Here is a 23473-nt window from a genome sequence, read left to right as displayed (position 1 = left end):
CGTAACGACAGCGGCAGTCGACGTACAATCAAGACCTGCTCTTTGGCGACTTGCCGAGTGCTACTGATGTGGAAAACACTCTCCAGGCACATGTGCTTGATTAAACGCATACAAATGTGACTTGGCATGGGCTAACAAAGCGCACCTGCGGCTGGCATGGGGGAGGAAAAAAAAAAAGGGAAAAGAAGGACCTTGACTCTTTTGTAATGAGTGTTTCTTGAACACGTCATATCAGAGAGAAAATGAAGACGCTCTTGTCATAATTCTAAAAGGATGATTTATCCAAGTACAGTCATCAGGTCATAAATTCACAAGCATCCATGCTATAAAAGCCTTTTGGGTGATGGATTGGGTTATACGGCCTCGGTGTCATGAGCCATAAAGTACTTCATTCATAGATGTTGAATCTCAAACCATTTAAAGAGAGTCGGAGCCCGACGACGGGTGTCATATAGACATGTGACCCCATGGGAAAAGTGACCCCCCCCGGGTCACATTTCTATTTTTTATTGTGGAAAAATGACCCGCCCCCATAGAGTTTTGACCTCTACTATGACACTTTACCTTTTGCTAATGAAAATTTTCTGATGTAAATATTTTATATCAATGTTACTTGCCATAAGCCACTGCTTTTGTGTTTCATCTTTCCTTTGATATATACAATTTCAAAATAAGGCACGGCTAAATTCCATCACATGCACAGAAATGAAGTTTACAAGTCTGTGCATTCAAAAAAGAAATCTTAACTTTTTTAAATTAATTCCAGGTAAATTGTTTATTATTTGTATGCATGTATAATTGTAATAACTTAAACAGGAGACATAGGTTACTTTTCCATGCTATAGAATATCGACTGAAACTTATTTTAATGTTACATCATCCATTTCCTTGTTAGTGTATGTAAGGTGTTAAGACATAGGCCATTTTTCCATGACTTAATGGGAGTGGGTCACTTTTCCACGAGGCAGGTCAAAATTCTATAATAGAAAAATGACTTTTCTGTCTGACGCCGGTGAGCCAAATCTTACTTTGTGTTCAAACCAGGACGACGCTGCGGCGTCAAGTCAGAACGTTGACATAAATCAAACTTCGCCAAAACGCAACACACCAGAGAAACGCGGGCGGTGGCAGAATGAGATCGGTTTCTGCTCAATACGGACTCCCAGGTCATGAAAGATTTAACAGCAGACTCCATGGCTTGAAAATAAGCTGCTGCTGCTTATGGAGCATTTCTTTTAGACATTTCTGAATGACTACAGCGGTTTCCTTCGACAACTCAGTAAAAAGACGCTTCCTGGCAGCTATCAGGAGGTTAAAGCTGCAACACTGACGGCAGCGGTGGGATGATGATATGTGTGGGCTCACTTTTTATATCAGCCATTAAGGGAGGGACTCCTGCAAAAGCCTGTGGGGGACTGCTGAGCAGACAAGACACAAGATGCTTCCCGGGGATACGTGCGGATTCTCAAACACATTAAGACGTAGCGCATATGGCGGGGTTTCCTCGTCTGGATCGGAGCAAAAGAAAAAAAGAAAAACAAAACTGAAGATTGCATTTCAGTCTGGTTTGTTTTGCTTTTGACCTAAATCTCAACAAAAGGGTGTTTAATGGCATATATCGAGGGAACCAATTTGATCGACAATACCATGTGCATGCGAAATGTCAGCCTGGATTGTTACCGCCTCAACAAAAGCTTTGAAAATGTCTCGACAAGTCAAAAAGGCAGCAGGGATTTCTCTGATGTGCACAACGATATCTGCAAGGAAGGGGATTATGGCCCTCGGCGCTGCTCGCATCCTGTGTTCGTTTCAATTTGGATTTTGTCGGCCTGCGCCGCGTTCAGACTTTTAAAATCGATTCAAACCAACCAGTTTGTTTGGAAATGAGCCCTTTTACCCCTTTTACGTCTTGGTTTTGCACGCCAGTCGAGTTATACTTTATTGAGCCGACTGGACCAACAGCGCCTGCTGAATCAGACCTTTAATCAAACCTAACCTGTTGAGTCTGAACACACCCTAATACACACTTGCTCCAGTCTCGGCAAACATTCACTTCGTCTCTCATTCGAGCGGATCGTTCCAGACTGCAAAAATAAGTGTTCTTCTCCGCGTGCTGAACTCTAACCTCAGATTTTGTACGGTCAGCCAACAAACGGCGTAATCATGTGTCTGAACATGTTCATTGATGAATCATGTATACAAGCCCAGTTTTGTCGACCGTCGCCTCTGACTGCTCACATTATACTCCCCATCAAGCCTTTTAAAGGAACCCTGTTTGCTGGATAGACTCAAATCAGACCGGCCCATCAATTCCTCAGAAGCCTTTTTGGGACTTTTATTCTGATATCTTATTCAGATATACTTCTCGTCAGAGGCTTTTTACACCATTACACGTATTAGGGCTTCAGCTGATTGGTTCTCTGGGCACGTGGATGCTGCTCTGATTGATTTACATGATGCCACGGTGTAATCTAATATGACTCAAGTTGGAACTACTATTGAGTATGCCATTTTGCACTCTCCAAAACAATGAAACACAAACGAGGGTCAATGAAACTGTAAGGACAAGTGATATAAAGAGGTGTAAACACACTTGTGTGGTGTGCAGGTTAGAGTAAAATGCCTGAAAATGGTAAATGCTTGTGCAGCACATTTACAGTATCAGCTCTTTACACGATCGCTCATTATCACTCAAGCATAAATGTCAACGGTGATAGTAAGTCTCAAGTTCTAATATTGTTCATGTTTTATGAGTTATTTCCAGTTGTAAAAATAAAGACAATTAATCGCGGCTTTAAACTTAATATTTCTTCTGCTGTTGTGGCAGACAGGCTTTGGCCTGAGCATACTTCTAAGAACCAGAACTCTAAGGCCAGGGATACTCAACCTTCATAACCTCAGGGCCACATCAAGGCAAATGCTTCAGATTCAGAATTAATGACAGTAACTAACTTGTCCCTTTCATTTACTTTATTTACACAGCACACAATCGAGTTGCAAGAACAATGACTGACAATATCATGGCTTTATGTTCATTATTTATTGAATAAATTAGCCATTTTTCCTCTATGTGAATAAAAAGTTACTTTCATATAACATTTAACATCAACCAAAAAAAAACAAAAAAACTTACTTTGTCTGTATTAAACCATCAAGACGTACACAACATGAATAAAACAATCATATATCAATTTGTAGCTTTAGAACTAATTTACTTAAACAGTATGAACTTCTAATGACAACAGATTCAACAGGGTGTCACATATTTCTAACATGAACTTCTCATTCTCAAAAATGCACAATAAGCCATAAAGTGGATATAAAGCGTCGCATGAAAGTTCAGTTAATCTTGATAATTGCACATGACGAACACTGTTCTGCAGTCCAACTTGCACAATAGAGGTGTTTCTTCCAGAAGAAACCCAAAAACATTTTGATTTCCGACATAAATATGTACAAATGTTTCATAAAAACCAAGCGCGATAATGCAGCTCCCAAACCAGGAAACTACAGTCAATGTGCCTTATCCTGATCTTGTGATATTCAAAACCTAAGATGATGTCCAGCATCACCACAACACAATAAGCAAATGTGGAAATCTTAGAAATGAATGGCTTGCGTGACGATAAAACACAAACTGTTGTTACATAGGCTGCTAGATTTGCGTAATCCTTCATACAGACTTAGTAACAGGAAAAAAAACAAAAAAAAAATCTCAGTTGAATCAAGAGCACCAAGAACAAAATCATCTACATTCATTCAGGGTCTAAATACACTATTAATGCTTCAATTAGTGTACAAAACCGCACCTTTCATGGCAGAACATTCTGGAGCAACGCAGCACGAGAGAAATATTACAAACAAACATCTTTTGACCCATTACATTGTGATTTAATGAATAGGCTCGTAGGCTGAACAAAGAAACATGCAAGTGGCATGCAGGAAAGAATTAAGCTCCCTCCCAGCCCGGCTCACACGTACAATAATCCTGCTGTGAATCACCTCTTTGTCCGAACCAGAGTCACAACAGTTTCAGAGACTGGTGCTTCAGCAGGAGTTGCCTTGGCAATGCCATGGCAGCTTTAAACAAGACACACGCACGCACGCACACACACACACAAAATTATCTTAGCCTTTGTTTGCACATCTTTTCACAAGAACGGAGGGAAGGCAACTAATCTTCTTACTGAGTAATCAATTTTTCAGTTGAATTATGGCGCTGGAAATGTGTCTATCGTCATCTCTAAAAAATGTAAACAAAGTCACGCTTGCAATGTTACATTAATTTGAATCTCTTTACTTTAATTGAAAAAAAACCCCAAAACTATTATGGAATTTTAACAGCTGCAGCACTTTGTGGGTACATGTTCCCTGCACGCATTGAGCAGTACCTAACCTACCGTGGTCTTCTTACAGGCATAGATAATGCGGAACACACACGGCTGACCACCAGGAGGGCAAACTTCTCTAAATATGGGGAGCGCTCGGGCGAGTGTGTTTCGCTCGCACAACAGAGCGATTGTCTTATATGAGCAGCCTGGAAACACACTGATTTGACAACAGAGCAATTGTGGTCAGCGACAACAGCCATAGGACAGTTACTAGTACTACTACTACAACTACATCATTTCAAAAGGCACCAGTTTCAAAAATGAATAACTTCTCATCCAAACCCATGCAGACTACACTGGTATGTTTAGCAATGAATGAGTGGAGGCGTGGATGTGCTTCAAATTGAAAGGAGAAAACAGTTAGTACGTGTCTGAAATGCCGGTAGTTATAACGACACGAGGACTGGACACATCTCAGCACGTATTGTGAGAATTGTATTTATCTCATGGCTTCTGCGAGAGCAAGGCCATCAACACGTTGAAGCAAAGGTAATTGCAGTGTTATTAACGGAGCTTAAACTAATATCCAATAAGTTTTCGGTTCATTTAGTAACAGATCTATGGCGGAGCAGTTGATGGAGCGCTCGGATTAAAACAGAGTGAGCAGCATATGAAGGGAAGCTGCAGACCATAAGCCTGAGCGACATTGAATGCGAAGTGAACATAATGAAAAGTTGTCCCGAGTTACAGAGCAATTTACAGTTTGGGCATCAAGCAGATGCTCCGACACGGAGCTGTAAAATAAGCGGGTCGTCCTCCGGCGTCCTCGGGAGCCAGACGACTCGAGGCACGGCGAACGCAACCAACGTGCTAAGACGGGAAAGTGAAACTGCCAACATGAAAACATCACTCCTTTAACAACTTCTGCGAACATGCAACTGAAAGCAAAAATAATCGCCTGCTAGGAGGAAGTGTGATGCAACTCCAGACACCAGGTGCTCACAGGCACAAACGCCAAAATGTTCAGTTAAAGCCACGCGTGGAGATTTATAATAGACGTATATTCCACTTCACAATGAGAAAACCCCTTGTTTGACTCCGAGGGAGGGACTTTCTCTAAGCAGTTAAGTTCAACTGAATAAAGAAAGATTGACGGATGATGATGATGATGATTTTCTTGCTGATGATACGGTCATACAATTGAATTGATGCTTTTAATGTCAATAACATCCATAGAGAATTCTTATGGCAAACTGCCCTTACAGAATAAGCTATTACTTTAACCACAACATGGTTTGTTTATTACAAAGTAATAACTGAAAAAAAAAAAAAAAATCTGTCATGTCGATGCAAAAACCTTGTGATGTTACCAACTTTATCCGAACTCTGTGAAGCATCCTGTTTTCTCAGCGGGGGGCTTCGAGTGTGACAGCACTCACATGCATTTTTCAGCTCCCTGCCCAACTTCCCAGTTACTCATGAACACACCATTATTGCACTCGAGTGCATTTCTAGTCATCACAACTCCACTCCCTTCCTGTGGCATAAACAAGTCATTATATAACCATAAACCATCCTGCAGCTCAAGTAAGCGTCACTACAATGCCGAACAGTGGTGCATGTTAACAGAGAAGATTCTGAAGTAAACAAAGTGAGAGTTACTTTAATATCACAGGGAAGTTTTTTTGCATTATGTCACACGGAGGCATTTATTTGCACACCCAATGATGCTTTGGATTGTAATGTAATTGGGTACTTTGCTGGGTTGTTGACATGTCCATTAGGGGGTGGTGGTATAGTCTGATTAACCACAATAAACATAACACCATTAGCAGCAAAGTGACAGAGTACAAATCACTACCAGATCTGCTCTTAATGCGTCCACCGCTCACACTCCAGTAATAAAAGTTCACCAGGCTGCCCATACCTTCTGTTGGCCTCATTTTGTCCCACGACTCTGACATGCTGTCGTATACCATTAATAGCATTAAAAATGGACTTGATAAATAAAACACTGCCCGTCCTCAACGCTCCCGCATGCGACAGCAATTTGATTAAAAATGAAAACAGTCCACAGATTATGGCACCTCATATGGCTCACGTGGCAACAAATGACAAGCTGAAACACAGGAGCCTGAAAGCAACAGTCACAACTGTGATCCAGAGACATTCTGAGAAAAGATTAAATAGCTCACATCACAGCATCATTCTCAAACAATGACAGCTGTGGGAGCCGCAAATTGAATGAGGCCAGAGGAGGAGGAGGGGGGAAAAAAAAACCAAAACAATGGCAGAGTTTCTGAATATTTCATAAATTCCACAGCTCCGTCGTTCTGTTATTCATATATGCGCCACACCTTTAGTTTGAATATAGATCCTACATCACGACATGCCTGTGCCAGCTCACAGTTTATAATTCAATCACACTGCAGAACAAAGCAGAACATCACAATCACAGAACCCAATTTGTGTTTGGGTGGGGGGGGCAGCTGAAGCCACAGGAAACTCAATATCATGCATATCAAACAAATGTATTACTTTGGCCTCAGTCCATGACACATGTGTTTGAGACCAAGACCAAAATATAGACTGCCTGAAGCCCTATTTTCAGAAACAAAGAGATAAAATGGTGCGTTACATTTTCAGCTACGATACGTTTAGTTAGGGCTCGAGGTTCACAGCTGAAAGAAGTAGTAGGGATGTAATAAAGAGTTTTCTGTGGCACCGACTGAACACACCTGAAGGAGAGAAGAGAAAAAGAAAAAGAAGAAGCAAAGAATGAATGAACATACCTTCATCTCTCTATGAGTCCTCTCGGTGACCAGTGTAAGGAATCCGAGGCTGAAAACAGAGGGCGAAGAAGCTGTTAGGCATTTCGTAGAGTGCCAACTTCAGTCTGCCACAACAAGACTCGATTATGTTATGATGACATCACTTCTTGTGCTGCTACACTGCTGGACGCCATGGAAAAGCTGGGCGGCAGAACAACACATCAAACATCCTCTCATGGATCTCCGCGTTCTTTACATCCTGGATTAACAGACTTGAGGTTGGGGGGGGGGGAGAAGAAGGGTGTGTGTCTGTGTTGTGTCTGCAGGAGCTTTCGAGACACATTCCACCCCCCCCCCCCCCCCCCCAAAAAAAAAAAATTATATATCCGCGCTGCAAAGTAAAACCTGTTCAAGGCTTGATCGCTCTCAAAGCCGTTTATGTAACACCCGGTGCACTGCTGTCAGCCGGCCACCAGTCAGGACGGGGAAAGAAAAAAAAGAGGTGGGGGGGGGGGGGGGGGAGGGGTGGCGAGAGAAACACGGCGACGTCTGGTGCACAAACACCCGGATCAGGTCGCCGCTGGGATCGGCGTGAGAGGCGCACGGCGCTCGGTGCTCTGGGCACGGCGGCGTCTGCAGCGCACCGCCTGAACCAGCGCTACAGCAGAGGATGACGCCATTTCTGTGGCTAGGGGGGAAAAAATAAAAAATAAATGTAAAAAAAAAAACACTTCGGGATGTCCGATCCCTCCGATCACAATGCACCTGTCCGCTCCCGTGCAGTTTCTCCCCGGGAGACTGATCGCTGGGTGTTTCGGAGGAATACTGCGTTCATTTCCCCTTATCGCGGCTCTCTCGTGTCGGTGCGCTGCAGAGAGTACACACTCGACAGCGAAAATAGAGCGATAACAACACACACACGCACACACGCACACATGCGCGCACCGAGATCCAAGGCTTTACGCATACGCCACATCCAACAACGGCAAGTTAAACAAAGTGGGAGAAGCCCCCAGAATAAAAGACGTTCCAGTGATCGCCTGGTGTGAGTTAAAGAGTGAGTGAGTGAGTGGGTGGGTGGTGGTGGTGGTGGTGGTGGGGGGGGGGGGGGGGGGGTCTGACAAAGAAACAAGTCGGTTCGCAACAAGGTCAAGCTCGAAGGGAAGACTTGCAACGCAGCAACATCGCTGTAATCCTCCCACCCACCCTACCACCCCCCCCCCCTCACCAAACATTATTTTATGAATATTATTATTGTTGGGAGGGAAGCCAAGGTCGCAGCCCTCATCTGTGGCTCCCGGTCGCGTTGAACGATCGCGGAGGATACAATGTCATCCGCCCCTGACGATCTGCTTTGGAAGCAGCCGCTGCGAAGTGACTGACTGACGGACGGACTGACAATAACGCAGCCGCACGGAGCGAAAGCGTCGAGCCCATTTAAATCTCCCCTCGAAACGATCCGTGCACAGCTCGTCAGCAGGAAATGTGCACACAAAAATAAATTAAAAAAAAATACCGATCTCTCTCACAGAATTACACATAACACTGAGAATAACAGGCACCCTCTCCAGCAGAGCGGAAAACACTCGGATCTGTTTTTTTTTTTTGTGTGTTTTTTTTTAAATAAGCGAACCACTTGATACAAGGTAGCCCATCTGGTCCAGCCTACGTTGGACAAGTCAATCGTGTGAAGCTAAACGATACCGGGGGAGGAAAGAGAGAGAAGGGGGGGGGGCACAAAAGAAAGCCCTGACAATGCAGTTTACCTGTTCGAAAAACTACCCCGTCTTCTCGGTGGTCGAGGGAGCACATCCCGCACCCATGGCGAGCGCGAGTCTCGCAGCGGATCGTCTCGAGCGGGATCACTTTTGATGGCTATTAGGGAAGCACCATGACAGGCGCTGCTCGACGACAGCCTCCCGGGAGGATTCCTCCGCTCAACAACACAACACTCCGCGCCGCTGCTGCCCGAAACTATTCCAGCCTCGGAAGCTGCATGAATCTTCCTCTGCGATCAGCAGCTCTATTCCGCTTGCCCACCGCCTAACTTTGTTATCGTGCGGTGGACCCAAGTTTTTTTTTTTTTTTTTTTTTTTTTTTTTTTAAGCCAGTTATTTTCGATCGTGGTGTTTTTGCTCGTCAATCCTCCGATTCATTCATTCACCCCCTCCCTCCCCCCCCAAAAAAAAAGAACCCCCCCCCACATCAAAACATAACACTGCTTTAGTTAACAAGTTAGCTAACGTCAAGGTTGGCTTGCTCGATGCAGGGAAGCGAGGCTGCAAAAATTGTTGAAAATAGCGATGGCTGTGCCGAACAAAAGCAGGCTTACCTATGCTCTCAAGTTGAGAAACACTTCTGCTCTTCGACGAAAGTGGATTAGTAATCCATAGGAACATTTATGTAGGAGGAATCTGACAGGTTCTAATGCCGTCCGCTGGCCCCGGTTGATGTTGGATGCGGATGGGTAAAAGTGGTTTTCGCAGAGAGCTGCTGTTTGCCTTGTTGAGTAGCTCCTCGAGCCTAGCTCTTTCTGCGATCCCTCCCCCCCCCCCCCCCACTCTCGAAAATGATTGACGGGCGCGTTGGTCCCACCCCTCCACAAATATCAGTCGCTCATTGGATAATCCTGCAACGAGAACCGCCTTGCTCATTTGTTATTGGCTGATTTGACAGACAAACAGCTATGGTAAAGTGAACCGAGTAATCCTACTGGATGACCGATACAATATGAGCGATAAACCCCGCAATAAACTACAACCCCCAGCTGCCCTATACGTGTGTGTGTTCGATATGCATTCTCGGCCGTCCCGTTTGGCAGAACTCATTTGCTTCACGGGAGGAAGTTATTTTCCAGGGAGTGAAGGTATATAGTTGCAAACGCACATTTTGCGAAGCACCCATGTTACCGTTCCCAGCCTCTCTGCGCGTGCTCTAAAACGGGGCTAACGCTTATGTTGGCTTCAAAAGTAGCTCGTGCTGAAAAGTCTTTACAGGGCGCAGCGGTAGCTCAATTAGCTTAGCCTAGGTTCACATGAACCAGACACCACCCCGTGGACCTAAATGATTTAAAAGCGCGGATGGGACGACCATTACAGCGTGCCTTACTCGACCAACGTGGCACCGGATATCTTTATTTGTTCTTTTAATGAATGAGGATATTCCCAACAGTGACATGCCGGGGCGTATATGTTAGCCCGCTAATGCTAGCCAGTTAGCAGTGTGGCTCACCGGAAAACGGGACCGGCTCGTCAGAAGACTGACAGACAGCGGCCGAGGTGGGTGGAGTTAGGACCACTAAACTTAACTAATATCTGGGCTCCTAAACTTAACGAATGCCTTTACAATGGTGGAGTAAAGACCACCAAAACAACAACAATAGAGTGCTGGAGTTGACTATTGTAATTACATAGGTGTATAGCTTAAAACCCCTATGACTTGCATGTACGATGTCCTCAAATGTCTGTTCTTCCGTTTAAAAGTAATGGCACGACAATAAAGACGTTGCACAATGTCTCGACCCTCGCTTAATTAAACCGTTTATGTGTCGTTACTTACTCAGTGCAAAATCGTCTATTCGTAATGTTTTTCTTAGTCTTAGTCCGTTTGTGCGTCTGTTCTATTGTTATTACTGATACTTTTATTATGGGTGTATGTGTAGATGCGAGAGTGTCCTTATCTATCCTTGTCATTGATAGAAAAGAGAAAGCCCCAAAACAAATTCTTCATATGCTGAATATACCTAGAAATTAAGATAATTCTTTCTGATCAGCGCCTATACAACATTTCCAAAGGGAAACTTTACAATATGGGGAAACCAAACCGGTTAAAAAGATGTTAAGCAAAATTAAAACAAAGTTAAATGTAAAAGTCTAAACTCGAGCCACATCACCCTGATTCATCAGTGCAGCGTTTGAGCGTAATCCAATCACGTGACGCTTGTATCACTGCACGTGGGGAGTTGATGACTGCACATGCAGCTAACATCAGATGATTCGGGGGATTTTCTACAATGAAACATTCATCTCTGGTATTCCAGTGCATGTGTGTAAATGATGTTCTCAGCTGGGTGCACTTATCAATCTTGAGTTATGACTGTGCAATCCTGTCCTGTTCATGCCACTCGACAGAGAATCATTTCCCTCAAAGAAATATAGAGAACTACTAATAATGGTTATGTTAAAGCTGACATTGTAAGAACTGCATTTGTTTTAAGTGTATTGCAGATTTATTAAAATGGCAAATTAAGCTTAACAAGCATAACAACAGATACTTTATATATAAGCCTACCAGATTGCAGCTTGTGGATCCCAACAGCTGATAATTACAATCTCTTAAAATGTTGAAAATACCATAAAATCATCCATTCAATGCCAAATTACTGCTTGATGTGAGGCAAACTGTGCAGCATGAGAACCAGGGGGCATAGTACACCTTAAGCTTCACACTCTGTAAATAAACTAATAAACTGTCACGATTGTGGATGAATTACTTTCATTCAGAGCTCAGTATTATCACCATTAAAGAGAGACAATTGTCAACAACAATCACATTTTATGGGTGTGTCTTTACAGAATAAATTGGTGTGAACTTGAAGCAATGGATGGTGAAGCTGCTTCTGACAGAATTTTGCTGGAACCATATAAATACTTGTTGCAGCTGCCAGGTAAGTATTTTATTCTTCTAAAATAATAGTCAAATATCTTGACGATCCATACTGATCAATCTATGCTAATCTGCTCATTTCTGCACATCGGACCAATATAGCAGCTCGGTCACAATCGATCTGTTTTACGACAAAAACAATTCAGTGAAATGTATTTCTGAAAACATTTGCGGTGAGAAATGAGCAGTCCTTGCTTTGGAGATGTTTTACCAATGTTCCCTCGCATAAATGACAAAATTCAAACGCAACAACACCCAGCATGCACTGCGGTGTGTTTCACATTTGCAAGGGTTGTTTGAAATGGACAGGTCTTGTGCAGAGAGAGACAGAAAGTTGTCTTTCTAATAAATGGAAAAAAAGAAGAAATGTACCTGCGGGGGGGAAAAAAAAAGTAAAATGACAACAACAATGAGCTCTCCTCTCCCTGTCTTCGCTCCATAGACAAACCGCTTTACTGTCGAAACAGAGACATGATATTGCTAAAGCAGTACTGGTTAATTGATTTATTTAATTTTATCTTCTTGTGTGAAGAGGTCATGTTTCAAGCACGTTACATGTTTCAAACATCAGATATTGTGAGGAAAGTAACGCTGTTTCAGTGTTCGCAGGCTCGTGAGAATGTTCAGCCAATTTGTGGGCACTATTGGTAGCGAGTCGCTTCTTTCTTTTACCCTGTCTGACCTGAAGGAGTAATTGAGTGTGTATGTCACGTTTCACACCTTTTGAGAGGAAAGAGTGTCAATGGGGAACCTCTTCTTCCTGGATTAAAGGTATCAGAGGGCAAAGTGTTGGAAGTGCTCATTTTTTTTTAAGTGGAGACACTGGATAAACAGATAGTAAAAAATATCACTACAAGATAATCAAAGTCAAATATAACTATCTCGCTGTGTATAAAATACATGTTGATTGCTTTTGTTTCACGCTGCCTCAGAGCTGTAATGCATTTTAATAGTCTGCCAGTTATGATTGATTCATTTTCCAGTAGTTCTTTTTTATTTTTTTTGTTGTTCTTCTGCAGCAGCAGATGGTCCTCTCTTGTTTCAGAGCTTCATTTGTCAAAGTTAAAGTTGTATACTTTCCATTTTAATGTTCTGTACAGAATCTGTAAACAATGATTTGAGCATGAATCCATGTGTTGTGTTGGTAATGCCGCCTACTGAAGCGTGTGGGTGACTTTTAATGTATCAATGACATCAACAATGATGAAATAACAGTTTGAGAAATGAGCGTAGCGCTGCTTAATTAGCGTTTCAGGTTGTTTTTTTTGGCCATTCCTGGTTTGTCTTGATCCACACATCACTGGCTGCTTTTTTAAAACTGGTTTCTGGAGTTTAGATTGGCCACTTTTTGTCAGTGGAGAGAAGAGTGACCCAACAGCAGAGTGTAATTTGGGTAAATAGGACATGAGCTTGGATCTCACTTAGTTGGGACATTTCCTCTACAGCAGTGTCACTGTGCCAGTTACACTCTCAACAAGCAGCTATTTTTAAAGACTTTCAATTGATCATATCCAGCAAGGGCCCATAATTTATTATTAAAATTGTTCAGTGACACTTTCCTTTTCCAGCGCATTAAATCAAACATATATTAAGTTTGACTATGTGTGCGAGACTGTCTAAACACATCACGATTCCAATGCCGATGATTGATCTTGCAAAGTGCGGAATTACAGATTATCTGCATTTTTTTTTTTTTTAAATGAGAGCAGCTTCTATCTCTAATTGGTCCACTGTGGGTTGCACTGTTTTAGTAAGTGTATCCACTACGCGAGACAGAAACACTTGAGGCTAATGTTTTCTCTGCTTCATTGGATTTTAAAGGTGTTTGTTGCCGAGATCGCTGTAACCACCACAACAATTCCCTTTGGCTAAAACTGTGACAGTATTAAGTTTTAAATGTAGTTTTTATTTTTTTTTTTTGGTAACATGATTCTGACAATAAACCGCTTCGTTAATATCGACGTGAACAAACTATGTGCTCATAAAGGATTGACATGAGGACACGAGCATCGTTTTAATGCCAGCCCCTTTTTTTAAAAAGCTGTATTAACTCATGATTTGCAACAATAGTGGATGCAATTAGAGTTTTTTTTTTTTTCCTTTTTTCTGTTTCCTTTTCATAACGCAGTATGAATGCCTTTCACTATTAAAGCTATTCAATTCTGCTCACCTTGCAGGGAAGCAAGTGAGGACAAAACTCGCCCAAGCATTTAACCACTGGCTCAATGTTCCAGAGGACAAACTGCAGGTGAGACACCATCCATTTCAAATGTCTGCAAATTCAAAGTCCTACAATGTAATTCTGCTGCAGCCGTTTCGGAGAAGGTGAAATGAGGCTGTGCCTAAACTAGGCAGGCTATTTATTTATTTATTTCTTTATTCAATTGTTAATGCAGCTGAGCTGGGCAGCATCCTCACTTCATAGTGAGGTTAAGGTGGTGGGTTTGATTCCCGGCTGGCCCTTTTCATAGGTGTGAATGTGATGTTACTGGGGACCTGTCAGGTGTGACCCTGCCTTTTTCCTGTTGTGAGCTGAATCTGATCCCAGAACTGTGCTACAGAAAACTGGATTAAGCAGTATAGAAGGTTTATGTGTGTATGGATGGATACAGGGACGTTTAAAATGGTTAAAAACAGTTCAAGCGATGGTTTTGAAAAACATTCATTGTTCTTTGTCGTAGTTTGAGACTGTGATTAAAAACCCTTCCTCATTTCTCTGAATGTTGAACCTTTCGCATATTTTTCTGTGTGTGTGTGTCACTACTGGGAACAGTGCACACAATGGATTTTTCCATTACAGAGTGATGTTGGGGGGCCCAGAAACCAAAGCGGGAAACTAAAAGAGGACAAAAAAGCTGTGTAGCGCTGCAGAGGAGGATGTCACGCCAATTTGTTGTGGTTTCTGTACTATGAGTGAGCTTCATGAAAATCTTTGACTGCTCAAAGGCACAACTCCTCAACTGTCGCCCACATCCCATGTTCAGTGAACTCGGTCTGACATTGTTTCGGTGAGTGGATGGCGAGGCAGTCGTTGGACAGTGGGCTTTGTTGGCAAGCATGAGATTTCATGTGACTTAACGACATCAAGCTGTGTCAGATCAGAGCTCGTTCAGTTGCACACATAGTCCTTGGACCATTTCTGCGAGGCAGTCCACCACCCCGCGGAACAGCACAGAATAACGCCATAAACGTGACAAAAGCATCATTTACATAAAAAAATGTTTCCTCGACTTAATTAAGCATTTAAGACAATGCTGGGGAACAATGGCTTTGTTAGCTGTGATACAAACACTGTTCAGTGCAGTACAGCCTGCAGCCATCCGGCCATCAGATCTTTGAAAAACAAGTTCTTACACGGTTTTACTTAAATAAATATATAGATATTTTCTTTATAAATCCACTCCATTGTAGTTTCAAATGTCACCTTCCTGTTTCTGCACTCACGTTCTGCACACATTGTTGTCCGGTCATGAGACACTGAACCTTCCTCCTCCTACTTAACGGACCGGGTGAGTAAGTTCAGTGTTCCCCTGTGCCAAGTCAAATTTTTGTGTCATCTGTTGCCTTCTGTTCTGCTTTCTTTTCCTTAACATCATCTGGAAAGACAAAATATATCACAAGCGTTGAGTGCATGAAAAGGATTTTTTTTTTAAACAAAAAAAAACATGGTCTTTGTTAGGAGAAACTTCTTGTTTCTTGAGGGCGAAAGTGAGATTATTAGAGTGGAGGTGGTTGTTAACGAGTGCTTTCTAAGATCAGAATGTGGGGGGGGGGGGCTGCACTAAAGCCTGCTGGTGGTGGTGGTGGGGTTTTTTTTTAACCGAGCTACCGCCAATCGATGCATTGTTGAAAAAGATTGTGTTGTGATCCAGGTCCATAATGAGGCTGGTAATGAGACTTTTTGTCTCCTGGATGTTGAGCAATTATGTTGCTGCGTTGGACAATAGTGCTGAGAGGAGGCCGAGTCTCCGGCAGAGCGTTCTGTACAGAGGTTAGTCTATAGCTTCTGCTTTACCTGTGGTTATGATGAAAGAACAAGAAGCTGAAGCGAGTCGTCCTCGTAAGGTGGCCGGACCCCGCGCGCCAGCTGGGGAAACAAAGTAGTACTTATCCACACCGAGAGGAGGCAGGTGGGAGTTATGGAGGATTTGATTAAGATGCCTCCTGGTCATCTTCTGTTGGAAGTGCACTGTGGTGCAATGGATGATGGTAGGTCATTGTTTATCGATGGACTGTAATACAATAGCTGACGGGTTGGCGGTTCGAATCCCACCCTACACCAAGTTGATATGTGCTTTGAGTCACCTCCAAATAAAGCACTATATGAGTCCTAGCCATTATTCTTACTGTATTCCAGATGATTTGGTAAGCAGCTGTTTTGAAGCAAAACATTTGGCAGCACTTAGCAAAAATGTTTGTTGATGCCATTCTGACACACTGTACTCACATTCGGTTCCAAAGAGAGACGACTGCTGTTTCAGCTTCCTGTGCCGCTGATTACCTTTGTGAAAAAAGGATTAGCGTGATTAAAGTCGCATACAGCTTCCCAGGAACACCTCCACTCACTCATCACAGCGTTGGGCCATATTCTTAGACTGCAACCGAAATATTCCAGTAGAAAGCAGACTGATTGGCATTCTTGCTTCTCTCCAATTTAAATCATTTCAGATTATCCATTCAAGTTTTATTGGGGTTATTGGCCTTATAATAGCAGGAGGATTGGCACTATAGTGTCTTCATAATGCTCTTGTGTACAGTGACAATGATATGGATGGATGGAATCCAGTATTTCTAAATCTATGTGGCCTCAATGGTGCAGAATCCTAAGTGCTGAAGCCGTCAGGTCATATTATGTTGGAGCGCAACAGGTCTCCATTTGTCTTGAATGTTTTATGAACCCTTCCCCCCGAATGAAGCGCAGCTCGAGGGTCACATTGTTTGTCTCCAGCAGTTGTTTTTTCTTTCAGTCTCGAAAGAAAAAGTCCTTCATCTTCTGAGTTATCTGTTGAAAGTTAAAAAAAAAAAAAAACCAAGGGTGCATACGTGTGAGAGTAATGAAGTCTGCTCAGATAAATTAGTGGAGATTATAGATCGATCCCATCACGTCAACATCCATCTGATTCTGCACCGAGATATTTAATCAGAGCTGCTGTTGCAGTGGGCTGCGGAGCTTCACGTGAATGAACGGCTTCAGATCACGAAATTAATCAAATGAGAGACTTCACTGTTGACGCGCCTCAGTGATTGATTGGAGTGTTGACATTTCCGTTTCAATGCACCACGTCCTCATTGGTGCGAACATGTCGGTAAAGACTTTGGATATTTTTGTATGTGTTACATTCATATGCAGATTAGGTCCAAATTTGCTTATGTTCTCCAGGTAATTCCACCTCAGATAGGCGCGTCCCTGTTATGCTGCAGCGGGTGGCTGAGGTTGAAATCTGCCTCGCATATCAAAGACCTGTCTCACCCCCATGGCTCCCCTCCATCTCTGTTCAGCAGCTCAGTAAACTCCTGCTGAACCCATCATGCAGACTGAGAGCACTCCTCTCGTCATCATTAGCACGCTGCTGCCAAGAAGTCGCCGCCATGGAAACAACCGTGCCTTCAGATAGATGCAGGCGGCGGGACTCGGGACTCGGGTCTCGTTCATGCGACGGTGCATTTTTCATCAGTGCCCATATGTTCCTCCGTACGGCGCAGCACAAGCGCAGGTCGTGGATGCTCAGGAAATTCCCTCGCCCGTGTTCATCAGTTTGCCCGTGACCTTTAGCTGACTGCTTTCTTTTTGTTCTCGCTGACAATGTAGAAAGGTTAGTATTTTATATACTGTCTTCCCGTGAAAGCATGCACTCATGTGCTGCCGCAGGCTATGAGAGTCTTACGAGCCGTTTCTCTGCAAATAACAGGGGTGACAGATCCACATGTAAAATCTGATGTGGAGCAGCTCGTAACTCGTGGACAGTACAATAATAAAGCCAACTGCTGGCTACAACCGACAGTGTGTAAAGAGGGGTCATCATTACTGGGAAAGCGATGAGATTGCCTCAGGGCAAATCCCGGTTATAACTACATGGTGTATTTGCAGCATGTCTGTGTTGTTGGCTTTCTCGGGAAACTGTTTAGCCAGAACATCTCATCTGTGACCAGTTTGATTAGTAGGCGACAGTTTAAACAATAACCACATACAACAAATGTGGCATTTTCTGCATGAAATGGCTCCTCTGCTCTTCTCCCTAAATGTATTACCCATCCCCCCCCCCCCCCCCCCCCCGAATTGTACTACCATTGAGAACTTGATAATATTTATTTATTTATCTGTATAAACCACTGTATGAGTTGCTGGCACCAGCATTCTGCATACAATCGCCTGATTATCAAAATAAATCTCTATGGTGTGAGGCTTTTTGCACCTTGCGATGTGGTGGGCAACTTTGTAAGAGGCTAACAGTGCTCTTTTGTTTACTGATGCCGCGCTGACGAAATGACCGGCTTGTTGGCCATACTCATGGAGTTTACGATGAAAAAACTCCAGTGGCTTACTGACATAACGGGTGTATGGTCTCCAGGTGTATGGTCTCCAGGTGTATGGTGTATGGTCTCCAGGTGTATGGTGTATGGTCTCCAGGTGTATGGTCTCAAGGTGTATGGTGTATGGTCTCCAGGTGTATGGTGTATGGTCTCCAGGTGTATGGTGTATGGTCTCCAGGTGTATGATGTACGGTCTCCAGGTGTATGGTGTATGGTCTCCAGGTGTATGGTCTCCAGGTGTATGGTCTCCAGGTGCCGTCTTCATTTATTTGGTTTCATGCTCCGCTGCCAGAGTTTTTAGGCATAAAACACAAACGGGTGTTTCCTCGTTTCCGACCGTGTTCACGGTAAACCCAAGGGCGACGTAGCATCGTCATATCTCCTGCTCTTACTAGGTTTATACCGATTACTGTCACCTGTTTTCTTTTCCTCTGACGCCTCATCCTTTCTTCTTTTCACTCCTGTCAGAAACTTCTCCACCTCTCCTCCTCCTCCTCCTCCAGCTCTGTACACCGGTGTTCATGTGTAGTACTTCTTCTTCTCTACTGGTTGAACAGGCAGCCTGTTGATTAGTTTGAGCACTGCTGCCACCTAGTGGCTGGAGGCCCTTTTTTTATTGTTCAAGCATGAATGAAGACACTAATACTGAAAGTCGCGCCCGCCTCGCGCCCCCCCTGACACCCCACCACGCCCCCCCAGGGGGGCGCGCCCCACCATTTGAGAAGCACTGGTGTAGACGATGCCACCAGTAGAAGCCAGTCTGTTATATATACTTCGTTATTGACCTTGCGTACCCGTTACGTGGATTATACAGCCAGTCTGAAGACAACGGCTTTAGCGGAGCACTCATACCTAATTGCTTGAAGTTCATACGGCCTCGTTGACAACAATTACAGCGCTTCCACACATTGGCTTTGGACAGTCAAGAGCCTTAAAGGCCCGGTCAGTACTGCAGCCACCAAGTAACACTGTAGCAGACGATTAACAGTAAACGTGTCTTTGGACTGCGTGAAGAAAGAGGAGAACTTGGAAGAAATCCCACACACTACACGCTGGACATGCAAAGTAGACAAACTGGAGATTTAACAACATTTGATTAGCATTATATTGTGGCTTCTTAGATTTTAGACATACTTAATCTTAGTCTGAATACTAAATGAGGACCAGTTGGCATACTGTGATGTAGTGTGGTGGTCCAGACTGTAACAGAACTCTGGTCTGTCCCAGGTGTACTTGTGGAGGTTAGCACCCTCAGTGGCCCTTCAAAATAACACAGGTTTACAGCGGCACATAACCGACTTGTCGTTTTCCATTATTTCCCCTCAATATATTGGACTCGCTGCACTCGTTTGTTGCGGAGGAGTCTCTGCATTTTTAATGGATCACTGATTCGACAAACGGAGTGAGTTTCTGCCTCAGTAACTTCTGGTGATAATAAAGCCTTGCAGAGCGGCGACGGCACTTAAACAGCAGCATTTACACAGAGACAACCTGACTAATTGGACCCCTCGGAGATCCCAGACACTCAGTGTCCAGAAGACTGGTCTGTGCTTGTGTGTGAAGCCGTTGTTGATGTGAGTTTGAAATCCAGCCTTGATTGTGCCCCTCGTTTCTTCATGCCGACTGAGCTGATTCACACCGACGTATAATCTCCTGTTTATCCGCGCATTCCTTGTAGTTTTACTGACACACATTCTCTCTCACACACACACACACACACACACACACACACACACACACACACACACACACACACACACACACACACCCTCTCCTGTAAGTGGCTCTCTGAGGCTGCAGGGCGAGCGAGCGTCGGAACCCTGCCGGAAAAAAAAAAGGCTGCGTTTGGCGGCGAAACTGCTCAACTGGCCCAGCGTTGGCCATCTGCCTGACCCACTGAGTCTGTCTTTGTGCCCACAGGCCCCATACAAACAGCTTTCATTACCAGACCCCACCACTTGTCTTTTAAATCAGCAGAGCACTTCAGCAGCCTGCATGGCCAGCTCAGGACAACTCTGACAGCCTCTCCCCCCTCTCCCCCCTACACACACACACAGATTAGCGATCAGCTTGAAGCGCATCCTGATGGACAGAAATGTGCTGATACAAGACAGCAAACAAACATTTGACATCACTCGATCAGCACCGACTAAAAGGGCTCGCGGAGTGTTTGTGCAGCGTCCAAATAGCTCTCGGCTCAGCGTTGCATGCCGAAGCTGATAGTCGCACCGTATCAAGCTGCTGCCGCTTGTCGATACCTCGTCATAATGGCTCCGGTTAAGTGCTCGGGCCTTTTCTGCCGAGCCCTGCTGTGACACCTCTAATTGCTCAAACCGTGTGAGCGCATTTGGATGTTGTGGTTCTGTATTGGGGTTTTGTTGTTTTTTTTAGGGCTTCTGAGCATCACTGATCAAATCGAAATCAGACTCTCCTCCAGCCTGGAGTGTGTCTCTGTTGAGCTCTTCTTACTCTTGACTGATTGGACGGTTTGTTTGAGCCGCAGCTATTTTGTGTGCTTGATGAAGACTTTGGTGCCAGGAGCAGAGCAGGCAACAGTGTAGACATGGCACCCTCTGCTGTGTACAAGTTGTAATGCATAATTTACACAAGCGCTGCTGCTCCCCTCTCCAGTCGAAGCAGGAAGTGGGCTTCATTCCCATTTCTGCTTCATGTCGGGTTCTCTGGCTCATTTCAAGAAGAGGATTGAGCAAACATCTTCCAAGATTTAGAATCCCAACAATCATACAGACTTTAGGTCAAAAAGTGCCAAGTGCTATGAAGAAGACAACTATTCCAATCAGATTGTTGTTCAGAGAAAGGTTTCTTCTTCTGTGAGCGTGTCGTTATTTCATCCACGCCAGAGGCAGCAGTGAGTGTTTTTAAAAGTCTTGTTTGGCCCCCGTCGCTGACCAGAGGTGTTTGTGTTGCTCAGGTGATCATCGAGGTGACCGAGATGCTGCACAACGCCAGCCTGCTCATCGACGACATCGAGGACAGCTCCAAGCTGCGGCGAGGCTTCCCCGTGGCACACAGCATCTACGGCATCCCGTCCGTCATCAACTCCGCCAACTACGTCTACTTCCTGGGGCTGGAGAAGGTCCTGATCCTGGAGCACCCCGAGGCCGTGCGAGTCTTCACCAGCCAGCTGCTGGAGCTGCACCGGGGTCAGGGCCTGGACATCCACTGGCGAGACACCTACACCTGCCCCACCGAGCAGGAGTACCGCAACATGGTGCTGCAGAAGACCGGGGGCCTGTTTGGCCTGGCCGTGGGCCTGATGCAGCTCTTCTCCGACTGGAAACAAGACCTGAAGCCCCTGCTGGACACGCTGGGCCTCTTCTTTCAGATCCGAGACGACTACGCCAACCTGAGCTCGCGGGAGTACAGCGAGAACAAGAGCTTCTGCGAGGACCTGACGGAGGGGAAGTTCTCTTTCCCCACCATCCACGCCATCTGGTCGCGTCCGGAGAGCACCCAGGTGCAGAACATCCTGAGGCAGCGCACGGAGAACATGGACATCAAGCGGTACTGCGTGGATTACCTGGAGAAGGTGGGCTCCTTCGCCTACACCCGCCAGACTCTGCGGGACCTGGAGGTGGAGGCCTACCAGCTCATCAAGGGGTTCGGGGGAAACCCCGAGCTGGAGTGTCTGGTCAAGCACCTCAGTAAAATGCATCACGTGGCCGAAGCGTCGGCGGAGTCCGGCAGCGCCGCGCGGCCGAGCCACGACCTCTGACCTCGTCGGGCTCTCACTCACCCTGCACGCACACACACACACACACACACACACACACACACACACAGATGCAGACACACACATTCCAGAAGAGCTGAACACAGACACCGATCAAACTGTTGAGTCACAGTTCATCACTCCACCACTGGTGAGACAGCCGAGCCGCCGCCCCCCCGACGTTGCCTTTCTCTTCCGTGTGCCTGGTGGCGTCCAACTCCCTCAACAGTTCACGTCACTAGTTTTGTATCCGAGTGCAGCTGTGCAGTCAGCGGGAAGAGACAAATAGATTTACTTTTGCATTGTCTGATAATTGAAGGTGGCAAAATCGGCTTAAAAGCCGTCCTTTTGATGTGCTTTACACCGTGTCTTTTCGTTTTGTCCTCTTTGCCACACAGTTGAAATTAAACCAGAGTGCTGTTTCTTTCTCCTCTTTCTTTCCCTGTTCAAAACAAAACGCAGTCATGATGTGTGTTTCCGGGGATCTTTGATCTTAAAGAGTGCCAATCCCGTAGTGGAGACGTCTTCAACGCTGGTCTTGCTTGTTACATAACATGACGGCATCGTGCGAAAAGCACTACTCATTCGTACGCGCGTATTGTGTTCATGCTTCGGTTGTGTTTTCCACCGCATTCCCCTCCCGCTCAGATTCAGCACAGCTCCTCACTTATTTGATCAGTGTGATTCTGTTATGTTTGTTTGTTGAAGCAATGCAGCGCTGAACCACTTTATGGATTTATTGAATAAAAAAAAAAAAAGAAATAAACACCTTTGTTTTACTTTTACTACTTTTTGCACACACAAGAATTAAATGAGATTACAGAGAATCTCATGGATGGAAATAATTATTTTGGCTTTATACTTATGCTTTAGCTTATATGCCATTAAATTAAAAAGTAGTTAAACACATGAATATATCATAAGATATGATCTCGGTAAAAAAAAAGAAGAGAAAAAGCAAAGGTGCATGGAAGGAAAATAAGAAAAGAATTTATGTCGTACTACTTTAAAATAGTTGGACAAAAAAAACCAATAAAAATGGGATAAACAGAACAAGCGGTAGTAAAATATACTTAAAGACCATAATAATGTCACATAAATGCAATAAAACTGCAGAAAAACAAGCATCAAATTAAAAATAACTATAGAAATTCTACAAGCACCATATGTTTGTCTTCTCGGCGTGTTTTGAAGAAGAAAAAAAACCACTCGTCTTAAATCACCTGAAGGGAAGTGAAGCCGCTCGGCTCTTTTATAACTCAAAACCTTTCAGGGGATGAAGAGCCCCGTGTTTTTTATTCGTGTGGATAATGAGTGATGAGCGCTGATGATCCCACAGCTCTTCCAACACTGCAGTTTATTGTTAATGTGTGTAATAAAGACGCTGATTCCATTCTGCCATCCGCATTCACTCCATCCTTTGCTGTAAATAAATGTTTACC

The 23473-nt window shown here is 44.3% G+C and overlaps 2 protein-coding genes across 3 annotated transcripts in view; one reads left to right on the top strand and one right to left on the bottom strand.

The window, feature by feature from the left end:
* The window catches only part of arid4b (AT-rich interaction domain 4B), a 46826-nt gene extending 37256 nt beyond the window's left edge, over window positions 1-9570 (bottom strand). For both annotated transcript variants that reach the window (XM_080507654.1, XM_080507655.1), the window contains exons 1-2: window positions 9435-9570; window positions 7124-7172 (exon numbers count right to left, since the gene is read on the bottom strand). In XM_080507654.1, the coding sequence (XP_080363780.1) occupies window positions 7124-7129 (6 nt within the window). In that variant the 5' untranslated portion in view covers window positions 7130-7172; window positions 9435-9570. The remainder of the gene's footprint in view (window positions 1-7123; window positions 7173-9434) is intronic.
* A 474-nt stretch (window positions 9571-10044) lies between these two features.
* Window positions 10045-23244, top strand: ggps1 (geranylgeranyl diphosphate synthase 1). The gene is made up of 4 exons (XM_080508125.1): window positions 10045-10380; window positions 11677-11768; window positions 13945-14015; window positions 21231-23244. The coding sequence occupies exons 2-4, from the start codon at window positions 11702-11704 to the stop codon at window positions 22032-22034; spliced, it is 942 nt and encodes a 313-aa protein (XP_080364251.1). The 5' UTR covers window positions 10045-10380; window positions 11677-11701; the 3' UTR covers window positions 22035-23244.
* Window positions 23245-23473: the final 229 nt, after the last annotated feature.

Source organism: Blennius ocellaris (genome assembly GCF_963422515.1).
Source record: "Blennius ocellaris genome assembly, chromosome: 13".
Taxonomy (NCBI): Eukaryota; Metazoa; Chordata; class Actinopteri; order Blenniiformes; family Blenniidae; genus Blennius; species Blennius ocellaris.
The sequence above is the reverse complement of the archived record's forward strand: the minus strand, read 5'-3'. Positions and strand labels throughout refer to the sequence as shown.